General features: G+C 43.0%; 1 protein-coding gene across 2 annotated transcripts in view; it reads right to left on the reverse strand.

Moving 5' to 3' along the window:
- The window catches only part of PHF24 (PHD finger protein 24), a 334,345-nt gene that overhangs the window by 70,948 nt on the left and 247,321 nt on the right, over nucleotides 1-16,076 (reverse strand). For both annotated transcript variants that reach the window (XM_069213593.1, XM_069213678.1), the window contains exon 3: nucleotides 15,188-15,373. In XM_069213593.1, the coding sequence (XP_069069694.1) occupies nucleotides 15,188-15,373 (186 nt within the window). The remainder of the gene's footprint in view (nucleotides 1-15,187; nucleotides 15,374-16,076) is intronic.

Below are 16,076 nucleotides of genomic sequence, written 5' to 3' on the forward strand. Positions count from 1 at the left end.
ACACTACACACACCCACATGCATGCGCGCACACACACACACACACACACACACACCGGGTACACAGAATGTGCATCGCCACATGGCGAAAAAAACAAATTCTACCCTATCCTAGCGGGAGCCCCTTCCTCCTTTTCCATCAATAAACACATGGGAAATAAAAAAGGAAAATGCAGACCAAAATCTAAATTTGGCATGAGTTCATGGCCAACTAGAAGCACTTAAAAGAATAAAAAATATGGTTAGCACACTAGTTTAAATGGGAAAAAAACATCAAAAAAATCCATCCAAGGCCTACAGCTGACTGGGCTCCAAAAGGTAAAGCACACCACAACACAAAGAGAATTCTGGTCAAAATTCACAAAAAAATAAGAAAATTGATTCAATTTATATATAACACCAGGCCTCTACCCTGCCACAAATGTTGAAAGGTTATCGCTTAAAAAATCTTAATCTCACAAGCACCCATAGTCCAATAGTCCCTTGTCATAGAGCAGTAAACAAGCATAAAAAAGAAAAAAAGACAAATATAGTTGTGCAGGACCTCAAACAGTAAGCATTTTGCAAACTATTGCCTTGAATTTACTTGATTTTTCCCAAAATGTATATATTCTAAAGGTGTGGATGCAGCAAAGATTGCAGAAAAATTAGAGTTATGCTTTCCCTCCAAAACCTAAACCCAAAGATACCAAGGGCAAAACAAGGCATGCAGATGAGTCTTCTGCACAGGAAGAGGAAGTTCCTACAGTTTGTCCAGCAGCCTTGGAGTCTCAATGTCACTTTTTTTGTGATTAAAAAAACTTGAAGAAAAATTAAAATGCTAGAAAAATTGCCTGAACATTTCACTTAGGTAAAAATTCCACTCGAATATATATACATATTTGAGTTGATTTTTAGTGCCCGCATTAAAACAACTGAAGTTTCAGACGCGTAATATTGCCCGTATGGTACGCTCGGATAAAAAGACAACCTGAAATGTATGTTGACCTCCCTCATTAAAGAACTGTCATGTTCGGAAAATGCTCCTTAAATTCATGCTGACCAAGTTGTTTCTGTGCTCCTCTTATTAGGATTTTTCCCTGAATGGAACAGCTGATACGTGGCATAATCTCTGGTGTTAGGTGTAAATTTTGTTACATGAAATTACTGATATGTCAAATTATGCCGGCTTAACATAAATTATGCTCTGGCCCAGTGTTCTCTTGGCCACCAGAGGTTTGCCAGATTTGTAAGTTTTTAAGGTTTCTTTAAGGTGATGTGGCAGATCCTAAAATTGAAGTGGGGAGGAAGGTGGAGTCAATAAAGTTCTAGAAGCTTGGGGTGATCAGTCAAATTTTCTCGGTCCATCAATAAACCCCAATGACAACAGAGGACACTGTTCTGAGGTGTCACTTTTCAGTTGTGTGCTTGGAAGGAAGGGGAATGGGGCACAGAAGCTGTTTTGATGGGATAGGAGCATTGCTTGAAAGGCAAGACGGGTTCGAGGAGTTATGTCCTAACTACCACCAGTGCTTAATTTGTAAATAAAAACATGCCGGTGCCCAAAGGTCTCCTCTGAAACATGTGGCTGCTGCAATTAAATGTGGAAGCACTGAATACTGAAGCAGCATAATCATTAAGCCATCTTGGGCCCCTTTAATCCATTTACAGCCACTCCCTGCCCCTTCGGCTCACTCTTGCAGCTTCCTGCTTTCTCCCTTTGTGGCGCTTTTTTTTTGCATGTACACAGAGGCCTAGGCCTGACCATGTTAATAAGAGATAATCAGAGGGCAAGCCACTGAAAAAGGAACATTGGAGACAGTGCTACTCTTAAAAATTCAGTGAGGACCATGTTAACAAATGCCTGCTGATTAGGTTGTTTGTAGCACTGCCATTTGGTAGATGGCAGTGGGGAAAGACGTTAACAGCGCTTTCTGTTGATCAAGGTGAGGAGGCTTGAAGGCAGGACCCTTTTCTTTCTTCAGAAAAACGGCTGCAAGCCAGGAGCAGAGATCTCACACTTGATTGAGCCATTCTCTTGGATACTCCAGCTTGGAGCCAGCATAATTGCTACCTTCATTAAGAGCCATCACCTTAAACAAAGGTTGAGCCTGAGAGATAGTTATACAATTTAACTTCAAAGAGAACTAACCCAATATGGTTACAAAGCCTAAGACAGAGGTTTCCCTTCCCCTGCCCAGATAATGAGTGTAAAGCCCAAGTCACCCCACTGGTTCCAAGTACTTGTTGACCAAGAAAGAAGGGAGTACTCTGTAGAGTACTTGAAGGGATGCTATGTGACTAGGGCTGGTGTCTGCATGATACAAAGCTACCCAGAGGTGAAAGGACATTGCTCAAAGTCTGCACTTGCTGTATGAGCTGAAAGTCTGCTTAGCATCCAGAAGTCTGCTTTCCTGCCTGCTGAGAGAGGCAAGGAGAGTTTCTGACCCTGCAAGAAGTGAGGGTGTCCAAGAGGTGAACCCTAATGTGTTACTAGCCTTAGGAACACACAGAAGCTAGCCTTAGGAACACACAGAAGCTGACTAAAAGTGGAGAGAAACCAGGAGGACCAATGTTGTGGTGGGACTCCAACACTGTGGTGTCCATTGCCCTTCTATGTGCCCAAAATACAGGGGCTGCCTCATGTTGGAGCTGTGCCTTGAAAAACTGGCATCATTGCCAGTGTGTAAGCCATGTTCCATCCTCAAAGACTCAACTGCTAAAGACAACAATCCGCTGAAGCCCAGGCCCAGGCCCTGCAACTGCCATCACTAAGCAAGGATCTGCGATTGGCCTAGAAGGCCATAACTTCTAAAGAAAAGTGCCTCCATATCCGACTTACAACTCGATAGCTGTTCCTTAATTGAACAGCATGGTATTTTGGTTTGCTGTTGGAATAATGTGCTTTGTTTTTAACTACAGATAAAGACTAGGTTTAACAGTACGTTATTGTGTCCATTGTTTGACTGTTAAGTTCTGAGCTCCTGCCATCAATACTTGGCCCAGTTTGCAGGGCCAATGGAGGACCGACACGAGAGACAAATAACCCCAACCACCAGAGGTGTGGCCCAGTAGCCCGGGTCTGCCTTGTGGACCCTCTCAATAATGTGTCTAAGAACAGTCTTGGCTGGCAGTGGTGCAAGTTTGCAGGGGGCGAGGGTGAACAAATTTTTTAAAAAATGTACCACATCCCCGCTGCACCACCGTTCTTCAGGTCTCCACTGGACTGCAGGCTCCCAGACACAGGCTCCCAGCCTGCCCTGTGGCTATTCCTAATGCTGCTCTCATGCTGCTGGCAGCATGAGAGCAGCGCCAGGATTGGTCTGAGTGTCCTGGCTTTGCGCTCCCAGGCAGACTGGGAGCCTGGGCCTGCTGTCTCCAACCCAGCAGCACAGTGCCAGGTTGGAGAGAGCTCAGTGCGCATGTGTGTTTGGCTGTCCTGAGATGGCCGGGCAAAGACACATGCACACTGAGGGGCGTGAACACTACTCTCCCTCCTTACCCAGTAGTGTCTGTGTGGCCATCTACTGTCCTTTCCATTCTCCATAAACTGAAGGCTGAGGAAACCATTGCTTGCCATGAGGAATGAGACAAGAGATTTAAACACAAAATGCTAAATAAAATTTCACCAGCTGGAGTGCTCAAAACACACAGAAAAAAAGTTTCTCAGTAACCTGAAACCACCAGTAGATGGAGCTTTATTCCTGCATGTCAATACTTCAGTTGCATTTTGTTCAGCATCATTTAAATCACTAATGGGCATATTTAAGAAACGTGGTGCTGCATTGAGTGCAGTGCCACTTCCTTTGCGCCCCTTAGCGCCACCCTAATGCCAGCACTGTGCGCCGTATTTAAAATACGGTGCACCATGGTGGTAGTTAGGGGAGTAACGTCAGAATTTCTTACGCTAGTCCGGCAATTTGCAGGATTAACGTTAAACATTCTGACGTTAATCCTGCAAAGCACGCGGAGGCACATTGTAAGCAATAGAAGCCTCCCTTTAATGCCTGCTCGGAGCAGGCATTAAAAGTGCAGAAAGAATTGGTGCAAGGAAATCTCTTAGATTTTCTTGCGCCATTTTTTTGGCCCCCTTAACAGGGGAATGCCCCCTTTGAATACATAATGCCTGGCACAGGCATAATGTAGTGCAAAGGGTTACAAAGTGGCACAATGCATGCGTTGCGCCACTTTATAAATATGGCGCAGGGAGAATGACACTTAAGCACTACCTTGCATCAAAAAATGACGCTATGGCGGTGCTAAAGGACGCTTAAATCTGCCCGTAAGAGTTTAAAATGTGAAAATAAAACAGGTGCAATCATCACTCGCAGAATGCAAACCAGTTCCTCCAGTCTACAGTCCTGGGGTTTTCTCCTACAAACAAAGACAAAGCAGCAGGTGTGACTGTGAAAATAATTACTTAGGATGCAAATCGCTTTTTGTAGAAACCCTTTTCAGGACTTGCTGGCACTTTAAATGCATCTCTTTCCACCAAAAGCTTCCCCATTCCCACATCTGCTTCTCCTAATACAGGCTGAAATTGAGTATGTGTGCTCTGTGACTATCAAATAGGTACGGCTGTTAGCGCGGGATTGCCTGCCACAACCCTGCCTCTGCAATAAACCAGGGGGTGGCGGGCCGGGGGAGGGTAGAGGGGAATAAAAATAAATAAATGAAAAAAAAACACTTGCCTCTTTCCTACGGACGGAGACATTGGTCCTCTTCCCAGAAGTGCACAGGGTCCCAGATTCCCCACCAATCACGACGCTGCTGTCACCAGCATGACAGCAATGCCGTGAATGGTGTGAGCGCCCTGCTTCGGCACTCACAGAGGGAGTGGCACCCTGTACACCTTCTCCTCAAGGGTGTTCAATACAGCTGTGTGGAGAAATGCAAAGTGCACATGTCTGTTTGGAGGGTGAACACTGCCGAACAAACACACATGCGCACTTAAGGTGCACCAACCACTCCTCCCTCCAGCCCCGCCCCACCCTGCCCTGGCTCACCGGAAAATAAAATGATAATAACGTTTTGTTATCATTTGATTTTTCCTTCCCCTTCTGCTGAAACCAGGGGGTCGAAGCTCATCCGCCTTAGCTACAGTGCTGCCTTGGACTCCATGCCAAAATTCAGGAGAACTGCATTGTAAATATAAATAGAGTTTATCTAAATGGCAGTAATGTACAGAGCAAGTGGTTGTCCAGGAAACATGGAATGGACCAGCAAATCCCAAACAGAATTCAGACAAATGTGGTAAACAAAAACTGGCAAAGCCAATAGGTCTGGCATTCATTTTCAGTCCTGTCTAAAACATTTAAAAAATGCAGCACTGAAAAAATAAAAAAATGATTGCTTTATGAATGTCTTTGTGAGATATAGAATTGGATGGGTGATAAATTAGAGTTTGCCTCCTATAGAGCTTTGAGCTTTAGGTTCATCTTCACTACTGGGGGTGCACTGGGAGGCTCAGGAGTACTCATTTGCCTCAACAATGACAGTAACAGGACCAAAGGCCTGCTTGAGTAGCGCTGCCTTAGGTGCTTTGAAGCTGCTCCTTGTAGCTGAGGACCAGTAAGAAAATGATTGAGAGAAAGAGTGTGGGATTTGGGTGGAAAAGGGACAAGTACAGCAGGAATGCAGGAGCAGGAAAATGACTGGATGAATGAAGGGGTGAAGGAGAAAGTGGAGAAATCAATACAGGGGGTGGGGAGGAGGATGAAATGAGGCGCTTGGGTACCAGGGACTGAAGGAACTAGTGTGCAGCTAGGGGCAAGAGGCGGGCGTTATGGCACATACTGATGGACGAGGTAAGTAGTTAGGAGGCTAAAGAGGTTAGGGCAGAAGCAGAGAAGCCAGAAGCAGAAGAAAGGATCTTGGTGGCAGTTGAATGAATAGAAATTATGAGGCAGCGGGGGAGTGCAGAGAGAGGAGATGGAGTAACAGAATGGAAGAATGGAATTAGGGATGGAAAAGAAAGGGGAAAAAGAGGACACAGAGACAGGGTAGGCATGGAAGGGGGCTGATGGACGGGACTTTTAAAAGGAATGTGGGAGTCAGAGAAGTCAGAGTAGAGCATGGCAGGGGAACCAGATGATTGCTAGCCCGAAAGCTAAACGAGATGCTACAGAAGAGAAGAAGGCAGGCAGAGGAGGAGGGAGGAAAGAGAGTGGGAGGGAGAGGGCACACAGAGAACTTATGACGAAGAAGGGATGGCAGAAAAAGAATAACAACAGAAGGGAAAAGGGCAGTGGCTAACTAAAGAGTAGAGAAGGACTGAGTGATAGGAGGTCAACAGAGCAGAAAAGAAAATGGCAGAAAAAGAGGCAAAGCAGACCACTACGAGAGCGGAAGAATGGAGGGGCGGGGCAGAAACTGAATGTGGGTGAGAGAAGGAGGAATGAAAAAGAAAAGTGGAAAGGTAGAGAGGGAACGAGGACAGGGAAGTTAGTCGAGAAGAACAGAAGAGGGGAGATGTCAGATAGAGAAGAGGGCAGGAACGAAGGGAAAAATGCGGGGATGGAAAGGTGATGTGAGAGCAAGAAGGGGAGACAGAAGTGGAATAAATGAGAAAGCAGGGTGTGTAGAGAGGGAAGGGGGAAGTAGTGTGGTAGAGAGGGGCCAGAACAAGCATGAGGAAAGGAAACAAAGAATGTGAGGAAATCGATGGAGAGCAGAGAGGGAATGGGAGGAGGAGAAACGTGGAGAGGGATATCGGAGAGATAAGAAGAGATGGCAAAAAAGGAAGGAGGAAAGTTTCTAGTGAAGGGAGATGACAGAAAGGAGAGAAGCAAGGAGCAGAAGGAGTTTATGGGACGAAGAGGGGAGAATAGAAAATAAATAACTGAAGACGGTAAAAGGACTGAAACAGAACAGGATATGTAAAAATATAAGCAAGGAGAGAAGATTGGGCAAGAAAAGAGATGGCAAATAGAACAAGCTTTGGCAATGCCAGCAGGTCTGGCGTATGAATATACTCTCAAGCCAGACAAAAGAACCCATGGACCGTAAAGACTGCCTCCACCCATCTGTGCTGCTGCCAGATAAAACCCCATAGATTACCTGCTTATCAAAGACACTTTAATCGCATTACAATGGCATGGGTGTGCACCTGAAAGTTCAAGCTAAGGCAGCTGAAAAAATAAACAAAATGATCAAAGCTGTATGGAGCACAATCACTTTTTTTGTGGAAGCAATCAAAGCATGTACTCCTGCCTCCCGCATGTGACGGAGGCAAAACCACTCTTCTGGTGGTTCTCTCTTAATGGTCTGGCGACAGCCGTGCTGTCGAGCCGGACCTTAAAGACAGGTTTCCTGCGTGCTTTTATTGTCACATTTATCTCCTTCTTCATTCTGCCTGTCTTTGTCCCAGCCTGTTGCCAGTTCTTCCATCTATGTTTTCCCCACCAGCCCTCTTCTGCCTCCACTGGTGTTACATGGGTGCAGTAGGCCCTAATTCAAGTAAGGTTAGGTGGTGTGAGTGAGTTGTAATTGGTGCGCAGAGGGTTCCAGTGCCACTGCAAATGCTGCACTAATAAGAGTTATACTTGTGCCTCTAAACCTAATGATCTCCTGTTCCCCCTGCCTACCTGCTTGCTCCATTCCCCACGTGACCTTGTCCTCCCTGTATATGTCAAATTCCAATCACATAATTTTGGCCCTACACAGATGGTGTCCACAACCTGTTATTTTTTCTTTCATGTAGCACCTGTGCAGCAACATCTCAGTTCAGGTGCCCTATCTTGGTGGAGCACCCACATTGCAAATAGAAGTGGTTGTTCAACCAACCAGAGTGCTATGGCCAGGTAGTACTCCAGCATCAAGTACACTGTGCCCTGTTGCTCCTGCGTCTCACTTGCACTTGTTGGCCTTCTTTCCCTGCCTTCCACCCTCTGCTCTCCCATGACATTGCGTGCCCTGTGCGACCTCTGTTTCTCAGGGGTCCTCTACAGATTGTCCTGTTTCTATATTTGATGGTCTCACCTTTGGTTAATGTTGAGCTACACCCTAAACTCAAAGCTCCATCCTCCACTGCGGGTGAATCGACTGTGATAACTGACTGGTCATTCCTGCAAGCTCCCTGATATACGAGGCAGGTTGTACAATGGACACTACACCGTCAAGCCATCGGAGAGCCTGCGTGAACCTCTGCAGGAGTCCTCAAGTGAAGACGGGCACACACCTGTGTTGCATTTTGCAACATAACTGCCCAGTCGCCACATCCTGCGACGCACTCCACAGACATGCTCATGGAATTGTAGCGCCTGGACCAGGGCCAGACACCTAGCAGGTGCACATAGCAGCAGTAGTAGGCAGTGGGGAGCCAGACGTGGTGGACCATGGCATACCAGATGCAGAAGCAGAATGATCTTTTTGAATCCTGGTGGATCAACAAAATGCTCACGTAATTGAACTGGAAGTGGATATGCTGAGGAACCACATGGACCTCATGGAACTTTTCAGGAGCATGCTGCAACAAGCAGCAATCTGCAGAAAAGGAGAGCATGTTCCCATGTGCTGTCAATCCTAGGAGGCAGTGCGCTTGCAACAGCTACGCCCTCACACCATAAAACCTCATGTCATCTGGCGATGAAGCAAGACCTGCATGGCAGCACTGAGGCTGCCAAGCCTGCTACCATGTTCTACAAACACCCAAATTAGTGCCACACGTTCTCACTGAAACACATCCTTGTGTCATACACATTGCATACTGCCTGTCCATAAATGTGTTACCATTTGCAAGGATGCAAAAAGATGTCTGCAAAAGAAGGAAGATATAAAAGGAACATTTGACTGTATATGTGACAAATACTATGCAGGACATGTCAATTGTGCCTTTAAGCAAGGCACTGGGATCAGTGGCTGATCAGTATATGAGCAGGTGAAAGCATTTGACCTACAATACTGTGAATCCTTCTAGGTGAATGGTATGTGTAAGGACACATCCTTACCCTCTCCTTTGTGGCTCAGAGGGAAGGAAGCATGATGTGTGAATGTTGTTTTCAGAAGCTGGATTTTTTTTCACATGCTGGAAAGTTGTCCTGAAAGTAGTGTGTGGCACTGTGGCGCTTTACCTCCCCCAAGGAGGCATTCATTGGCTGGTACTTGGGAGTCCCGACACTACCACCCATGGTTTTTACACAAAGCCAGATCTGCAAAATTTGTGAAACCTGGTATTGCTTACAACAATGACATCTCTTTGAAGAAGGAGCAAAGTCTAAGAAATGATTTAATTTTTACGAACATTTCACTCATTGCATGTGTTCTGCACTGCTCAGCACAAATGCAATGTGTGAAATAGTGAAAAAAAAAAATAACCACAGGGTTTTTTACTGCAAGGTTATCCTTTCGATACTAGAAATCACACTCACACTTTTGCACTATGGTGCAAAGTTGTATATGTGGTGCAAGGTAGCCTGCTTGTGCCCCAGCACAGGGGAAGAGATCAGCAGTAAGCTACATTTAGTAGATATGGGTCTGCTTTTGTCTCTCCCCAAGCATAACTTTGTTTGCTGCTACTAGCACAGGTTTTTTAATAAAAATGATTAATGAGTGTTTATGTATTTTGAATAATAAGTTTATGTAGAAAATAAAATAATGTAGAAAAATAATGCGCACATTTGAAAATGTGATTACGAAGAATAACCACCAATGTTTACGAAATGTACTAATCAATGATTAAATATTATGAAATGTCGAATATATGTTAGACTAATGCAGTAATATGTCATATTAAGGGTTATGAATTAAGATTTAACTTTATTAATTGTAGGCCTTAACTTAGCGAGTGTCTTGGTCTACTTGCCAGGCCTCATGTAAAAGCTGTATTTCTTAGCATTTAATAAAAGAGCTTACCAAGAAAGTTAAACTGTGAATTTCTATTGTACTGTTTAAATGTGCTTATAACGGAAGCTTCTCATGTGAACCGACTGCTAGGAGATGATGTTAAGGCTAATGCAACATTTTATGTGTGATGTGTGTAAGACTGACTTTCCCAGGAAAAGAACAATGAAGATACTGACTAGAGTAGAAGCTGCAACAATATTGTTACCCGACAAGCCGGATGATGAGGACATTGCAAGGTAAACCAATCAACAATATGTGAATGAAGTAATATTAGAATTCATAGATTTGGGATTTTAGTTTTACTGGAAAGAGAGTGAACATACGATTAACTGACCAATAGGGATTTGGGGGGGGTAGTTTAGGTAACTTTGACTTAACGACACTGCATAGAGAGAAGACATTTTGCCCATTTTTCCTGACTGAGAGGTTACTACTTTCTTACGTGTCTTGACAAGAGAAGTGCTTAACTTTAATGCTTATAAGACTTTGCCCTTTTAAATTCTGATGCTGAAGCCTGATGTCTTGCTGATCGACTGATGTCCTGAGGACGAAGACTGGTTCTGCTTTGCTGATCCACTCTGAGGATAGGTATATCCAAAACTATGATTATCATGCATATTTGCTTTTCTTTCTAGGTACCAACTGTGGTGTTTTGATAGAACCATAGTTAGATGTTTTTCCAAATTTGTGTCACTGAAATTGTTTTGCATGAAGCCCAATATGCTGATGCTAATTTGATGTTAGTTAAAGATTCTCACTAGTTAAATTATGATAACAGGGACTAATGCTTGACTAATTTCTCTGCTGAACTTCATGCATGTTATCACATTGACGCAGCTGACTTTGCTATTGAATTGCACCATAACTTTAGAATGTGTCGTAGTTCAAGCTTTGATTAGATTACGTTTCTTCCGCCGCTTTGGACAGCCAGTGTTGTTTCTGTATGTGTTTCATTTGATATTGAGATTTATCTACATGACCTTAGCATTCTTAATATAGGGAAATAAATATTTTAAACTTTTACTAAAGGTGTGGTTATTCATGACTGAAAGATCATGGTGTGTGAAAATTACTGACTCTATTGATTATTGATTTATTGATTGCTAATAAATATTGATTATTATGTATTGATTATTGATTATGTACTGGAGCTATGGTAAGAACATCTTAATTGGGAGTCAAAAGGTTCATCAACCTACTGGCGTCCCCTTGTAAGTTTACTTATTAAGGTCAAACGCGCTAACACTGCTCTGCATTGCACTATTTTTTTAATAACTCTGTCCCTGATTTTCAATCCAGCTATGTTGTATATTTATGCTAAAAAGGGAACACTGTCTGATCATGGGTGCCAATTAAATTCATTAAAGGGAAGCAGATTCTACCACTGTCTGGTCAACCGGTTCTACCTACACTTCCCTTGCTACCTCTTGTCTCATGAGTCATGAAAGTGCAGTAGATATGAAAAGTAAACAGGTCTGTAAAAACTCTGTTTTCTCTCTGTAGTTTGCGCTCCTTCCACTTGCAGTCCTAGCCTCTAAGCAACAAATACAAGTCAGTTGATGGGCTCCAGGATGGACAAAGGACCAAACCTGAGATCATAGAGTCAAATAGTGCATTGTGTCTCTTCTGCGAGTGCGTCCGACCTTCCAGGGTGATGGAGATTAGTTTAGCAACAGTACAGGGTAGAATAACTAGGTTGGGCTTTCAACAAAGTATTAAGTAACCTTGCCATTGTTAATCTGAAGAAACTCTTAGCTGGCCAACAACTTTCTTTTCTTAGTATGCAAGACAAATAAGTGCATAACGTATGAATGGACACCAGAATTTACAGTCCTAAAGAATTAAACAAATTTACAGACATACATGGAGCTTATTACTGGGGATCGTGCTACTGAAACATACGGCGCTTGTGCCATATAAAATATTGCACTGATGTCGCAACCCATGGGTTGCTTGGAGCAGCAGGGATCTGTCTCCATCCTCAATACGCATTGTTGTTAGCTGGAGTGACGGATCTCCCCTATAGACAGGATTCCCTTCAGCATTAAGTCGACAGGTCTTACTCAGTTCAGTTACGTGTGATCAGCTATGTTTACTATGTCTCGGAACACGCTCAGATGCCTCTGGTAGCTCATTCCAATTTAAATTAGGACATAATGCTGCAAAGTCTAAGTTACTTTTCAGCTAAGCTTATTTCTCGTCAGGGCAAGAGGACCCTGTTGCAGGCACCAACAGAAGCTAAAGTCTGGACAAGTTGTTGTTAATGAAGAACAAGAAAAAATACTTGCAGATTTCGGGATCAGACAGAGTAGTAGAAAGTGATTTTAGACTGAAATGTCGAGGTTGGGAGAGCAACACTTTGGCTGGATATATTTTTCTGTATTGATTTATGCAACCGGATGATTGGTTTAGGAGTGCCTCCAATTCTCTTTTTATGACCAGATCACAAATTGTGCCCAAAACAAAAGGGTAATATAAACATAGAGGATCTTACAGTTAATTTAGATTTTGTTTTTGAGGGTGAGGTTTTCTTTACAATAATCATCATTTTTGTTTTAGAGTCAATTATGTTGACAGACTGATTAGAATCACATTGCTTGAACTTAAATTAATCAGGAGGACTATTTCCCATTGGCCCAACCGTGTAAATGCATTTTAATCAACTATTTCCCCAAGTCATTCAAAATGAGGCTGAAAGCAGATGGGACCAATCATTCCCTGATTCACAATATATTTTCACATATAATATACATTTTGGGATGCAACTGCAATCTCAAATAGCAGTCCTTCATTCTGAGAATTAGTATGAAATATTAAATTATGTGACAAACAGGAGTCTTTTGCACTGATTGCTAAGAAACAGAAAATGTTGAAGTGAGGTGGGGTCATGGGCAGGCTGTGCAATGACGGACCAGATACCAGAGTTAAACCGCCAGGATGACTAAAACGCAATCTCCAGCTAACAACGCTTTAAAGTGTATCCAACACTCTTTATACATTTCATGGGTTCTGCATCTGAGATTTCCACCAGTGGTCCTCATAGACCAAGTCCAATCTATTGTATTGTATCCAGCTTTAGTTGTCGTGTAGTTACTTCCTTACTGGACACTGCTGAGCCACTGTCTTTGCCAGAGTGTATAACTGATGTGCATTTTGGTTGTATTCAAGACTGGGGTCAAGTTGAAAATGAATCAGATGGCACCTTAGTGCCACATCAAAGTGGGCTGATCTACAGCCCCTCCAAAGTTATGAACTATTGTGCACTTTCACATATACGTTATAGAACTGGGAATGGCTTGCAGTTTACTTCTAGATAGTATCAATTAGTGGTCTCTACTCATACTACAGATGATAGGTTAAGGAAGTTTTCGGAGTGGAAAGATACTATTTTCCAAAGGGCGCTGCCCATACAGGATCAATAGAAGGCTGGGGATACATTTCATACAAAACTGATTGGGCAGAGCATTCCTTGCACAGCAGTGAGTAGGTGACCGAACAGGTCTGTGGTAAGAATGTGTTGTAATGAATAGGATCTCTCATTAGAAAGAAGCAGAACAGGGGGTTGAAAGTGAATGTGTAGATGAGGAAAGCGGTTTAGGTCCTCTGTAGCGGGCTATCAACCATGGAGTCTTTGTAAATCTGGACAATGAGGGAAATTCTCATTAACGTCAATAAAAGTGTATACCAACAGGAGTTTCCTATTGAGGTGAACCCAGTTGCTAATGGAATGGAAGAATGTAGCACTAAAGACCCCGGAGTGATCCGCATACGTTTTGCAAAGTAAACTACTAATGCTGAGTCAAGAGCCACAACTGGTTTGCAGCTGTGAGAGATGCTGGAGTAAGAGCCCTATGGGGTGGAAGTCCAAAGAGGCAGAGAACCAACAGTTTGAACATCTTGAGACCATCCACTTCAAGCAGAAGGAACCCCAGCCAACAAGACGTAGGAGACATCTACCATTTTGTGGTAAATGGTAAGAAGTAATGGTGTGGCGAGGTTATGCCAAAGGTAATTAGAGATAAAAGAGTATTTAAAAGTCAAGCATTTGAGGATGCGGGAATCTGGTTTTTGGAGTTCAGAAGAAATCTCACATAATAGTAGACAGGAAATCCTAGGCCAATTTAATAACTTAGAACTCAGTGGGAAGCAGAGGAGAGGATCTGAAGGTGCCTACTTGTGTAAAACAAAACAGGTCATTACAAACAGATCTGTTAGAATTGGTTGGTGAGATAGCACACGTGGAAGAGCATAGGGACACAAGGGTGAAGCAAGAGAATCGAGCATCTGTTGTAGCAGATAAGTGAACCTGCTGGTTGGATGAAGTAATTTCACAATAAGGCACTCGTGAAGCATCACTGAGACAGGCAAAGCTGTCCTGAAAATGTAGCTGAGCTGAAATGCGACTAGGAATAGAAAAGCAAAGCTTATTGCATATATTTAATATGAAGCCTGAAATCCCATAGCACTAAGAATTTGTACAAAAGGGCTCTATTGAAGGCACTGAATGTGAGGATTGATGCGTTGCTAATGTTACACTTACTCCTGTAGCTTCAGTGCTGGATTCAGTCTCTGGAGAGGTTTTATTCAGTTCATTTAATCACTACCAGGCATTGGTATAGAGTTGCTTCGGATAGAATTTTAAACACTGGTATTTACCTGGTGCTTGAAACATAGTAGTCAATGTCAAACATCCTGGATATTTTGACTTGGCCTGAAATAACCCAGAGAGACAAGTCTCACAAACACCCCCAAGTAAGATAGATCTGATGACCCAAATCAATATAATAGTTTATGTAATTTATAATGATTTAGAACAAGGCTTTAAACAAAAAGGGTAGGTAACTATTCCCCTTAGAGCAAAAGGCAGTCCATTAATTAATATAGCAGACTGTCTATTTGTTGCAGGTCTGCCTGAGAGGAATTAGTGAAGGATTCAGTGTCCTAAAATTTGTAATTTACGCCGAATATTGAAAAGATCAGAAGTAGACCAGGACTTTAGACATATCCTGCCAAATTAAGTTTAAACTATCAATAGGTGGCTGAGTGACCGCTTTGTCCTAGGAGTTATCAAACATGCTCTTTGCTATTCTTAAGACAGGCATACCTTCTGAAGGAGGCGGTCCTAAAAGGATATTTTTTCCACTGCTCTGAATTAGTCTGTACCCCGTACCAATAAAACAATCAATTCAGAATGTAACGTACAGATTTCTATCCTTTCTGCCTAGTTGAGCCAGGGCAGCATCATGAGATCACAGTCGATAGGATCCATATTTTATAAGGAAATCTCTTCTCTCAATAGCTTGTTTTTCCCAACTGTGCTGGAATTGCCATTACCTATCCCTCCCTCCCACTTCCAATTCACTTACACAATAGTTGCAGCTCCAGCCAGTCTCAGTGTGCGCTGTTTCTGTGACCTCCAGCGTGTTATCGTCGCGCAGGTACCCCATTCGCCGGAGGCAGCCATCATGGAACACCCGCGAGCAGACCCGGCATGGGAAGAGATGCTCCGCCGTCCAGACCTCACAGATCTCACACATTTCATCGTTCGTGACCTGGAAGAGCACATGGGGACAGAGGTCAGGGCTTCAAATTTCAAAACACCGCTCATGACACGATATCAGCTGATCTCACAAACACATTTTGGTCAGTGCTTTCCCTGGATGCAGTGTAACCTTAATGGCTTGTAAAGATGTAAACAGGCCTTTGTAGAACAGATAATGCCAGACATGGTCAAATTCAGACTGTACTCTTTCACAGTGGCATGAATCAAGTCATTTTGTATGCATTTCAAATTATGTGTGCTTTGGATAACTCTGAAAATGTGAAATCTACCAAAATAAAATCGTCTGCAGTTAGCATTACTTTTTGAAAGACAAACCTGTCTACTTGAAAAATTATATTTGGTATTGGATTTTGATAATTCTAAGGGCTTGACAATTCTAAGGGCCTCATTTGGTTAAATGTCACAATATCATATAAATAGATATCTGATGTGACTATTGTATCCTAAATGTCATTTTCAAAAATATGTTCTCATTTTGGTGTATATTTTCTATTTTTAACTCCAATGTGGTGGTATTTTTGAAACTTATATTTAGGGCACAACTTTTATATCGGATGGTATTTCATCCATGATGTTCTGCTCCCACAGCCCTCGATTGACCTAGGGCAACAATTGAACATCAGCCAATAAATGGCGGATACTTCTTCCATCAACTCAGTGCAAAGGAATGTAATTCAACAACGGAGGATCTA

This window comes from Pleurodeles waltl, chromosome 1_1 (genome assembly GCF_031143425.1).
Source record: "Pleurodeles waltl isolate 20211129_DDA chromosome 1_1, aPleWal1.hap1.20221129, whole genome shotgun sequence".
NCBI lineage: Eukaryota > Metazoa > Chordata > Amphibia > Caudata > Salamandridae > Pleurodeles > Pleurodeles waltl.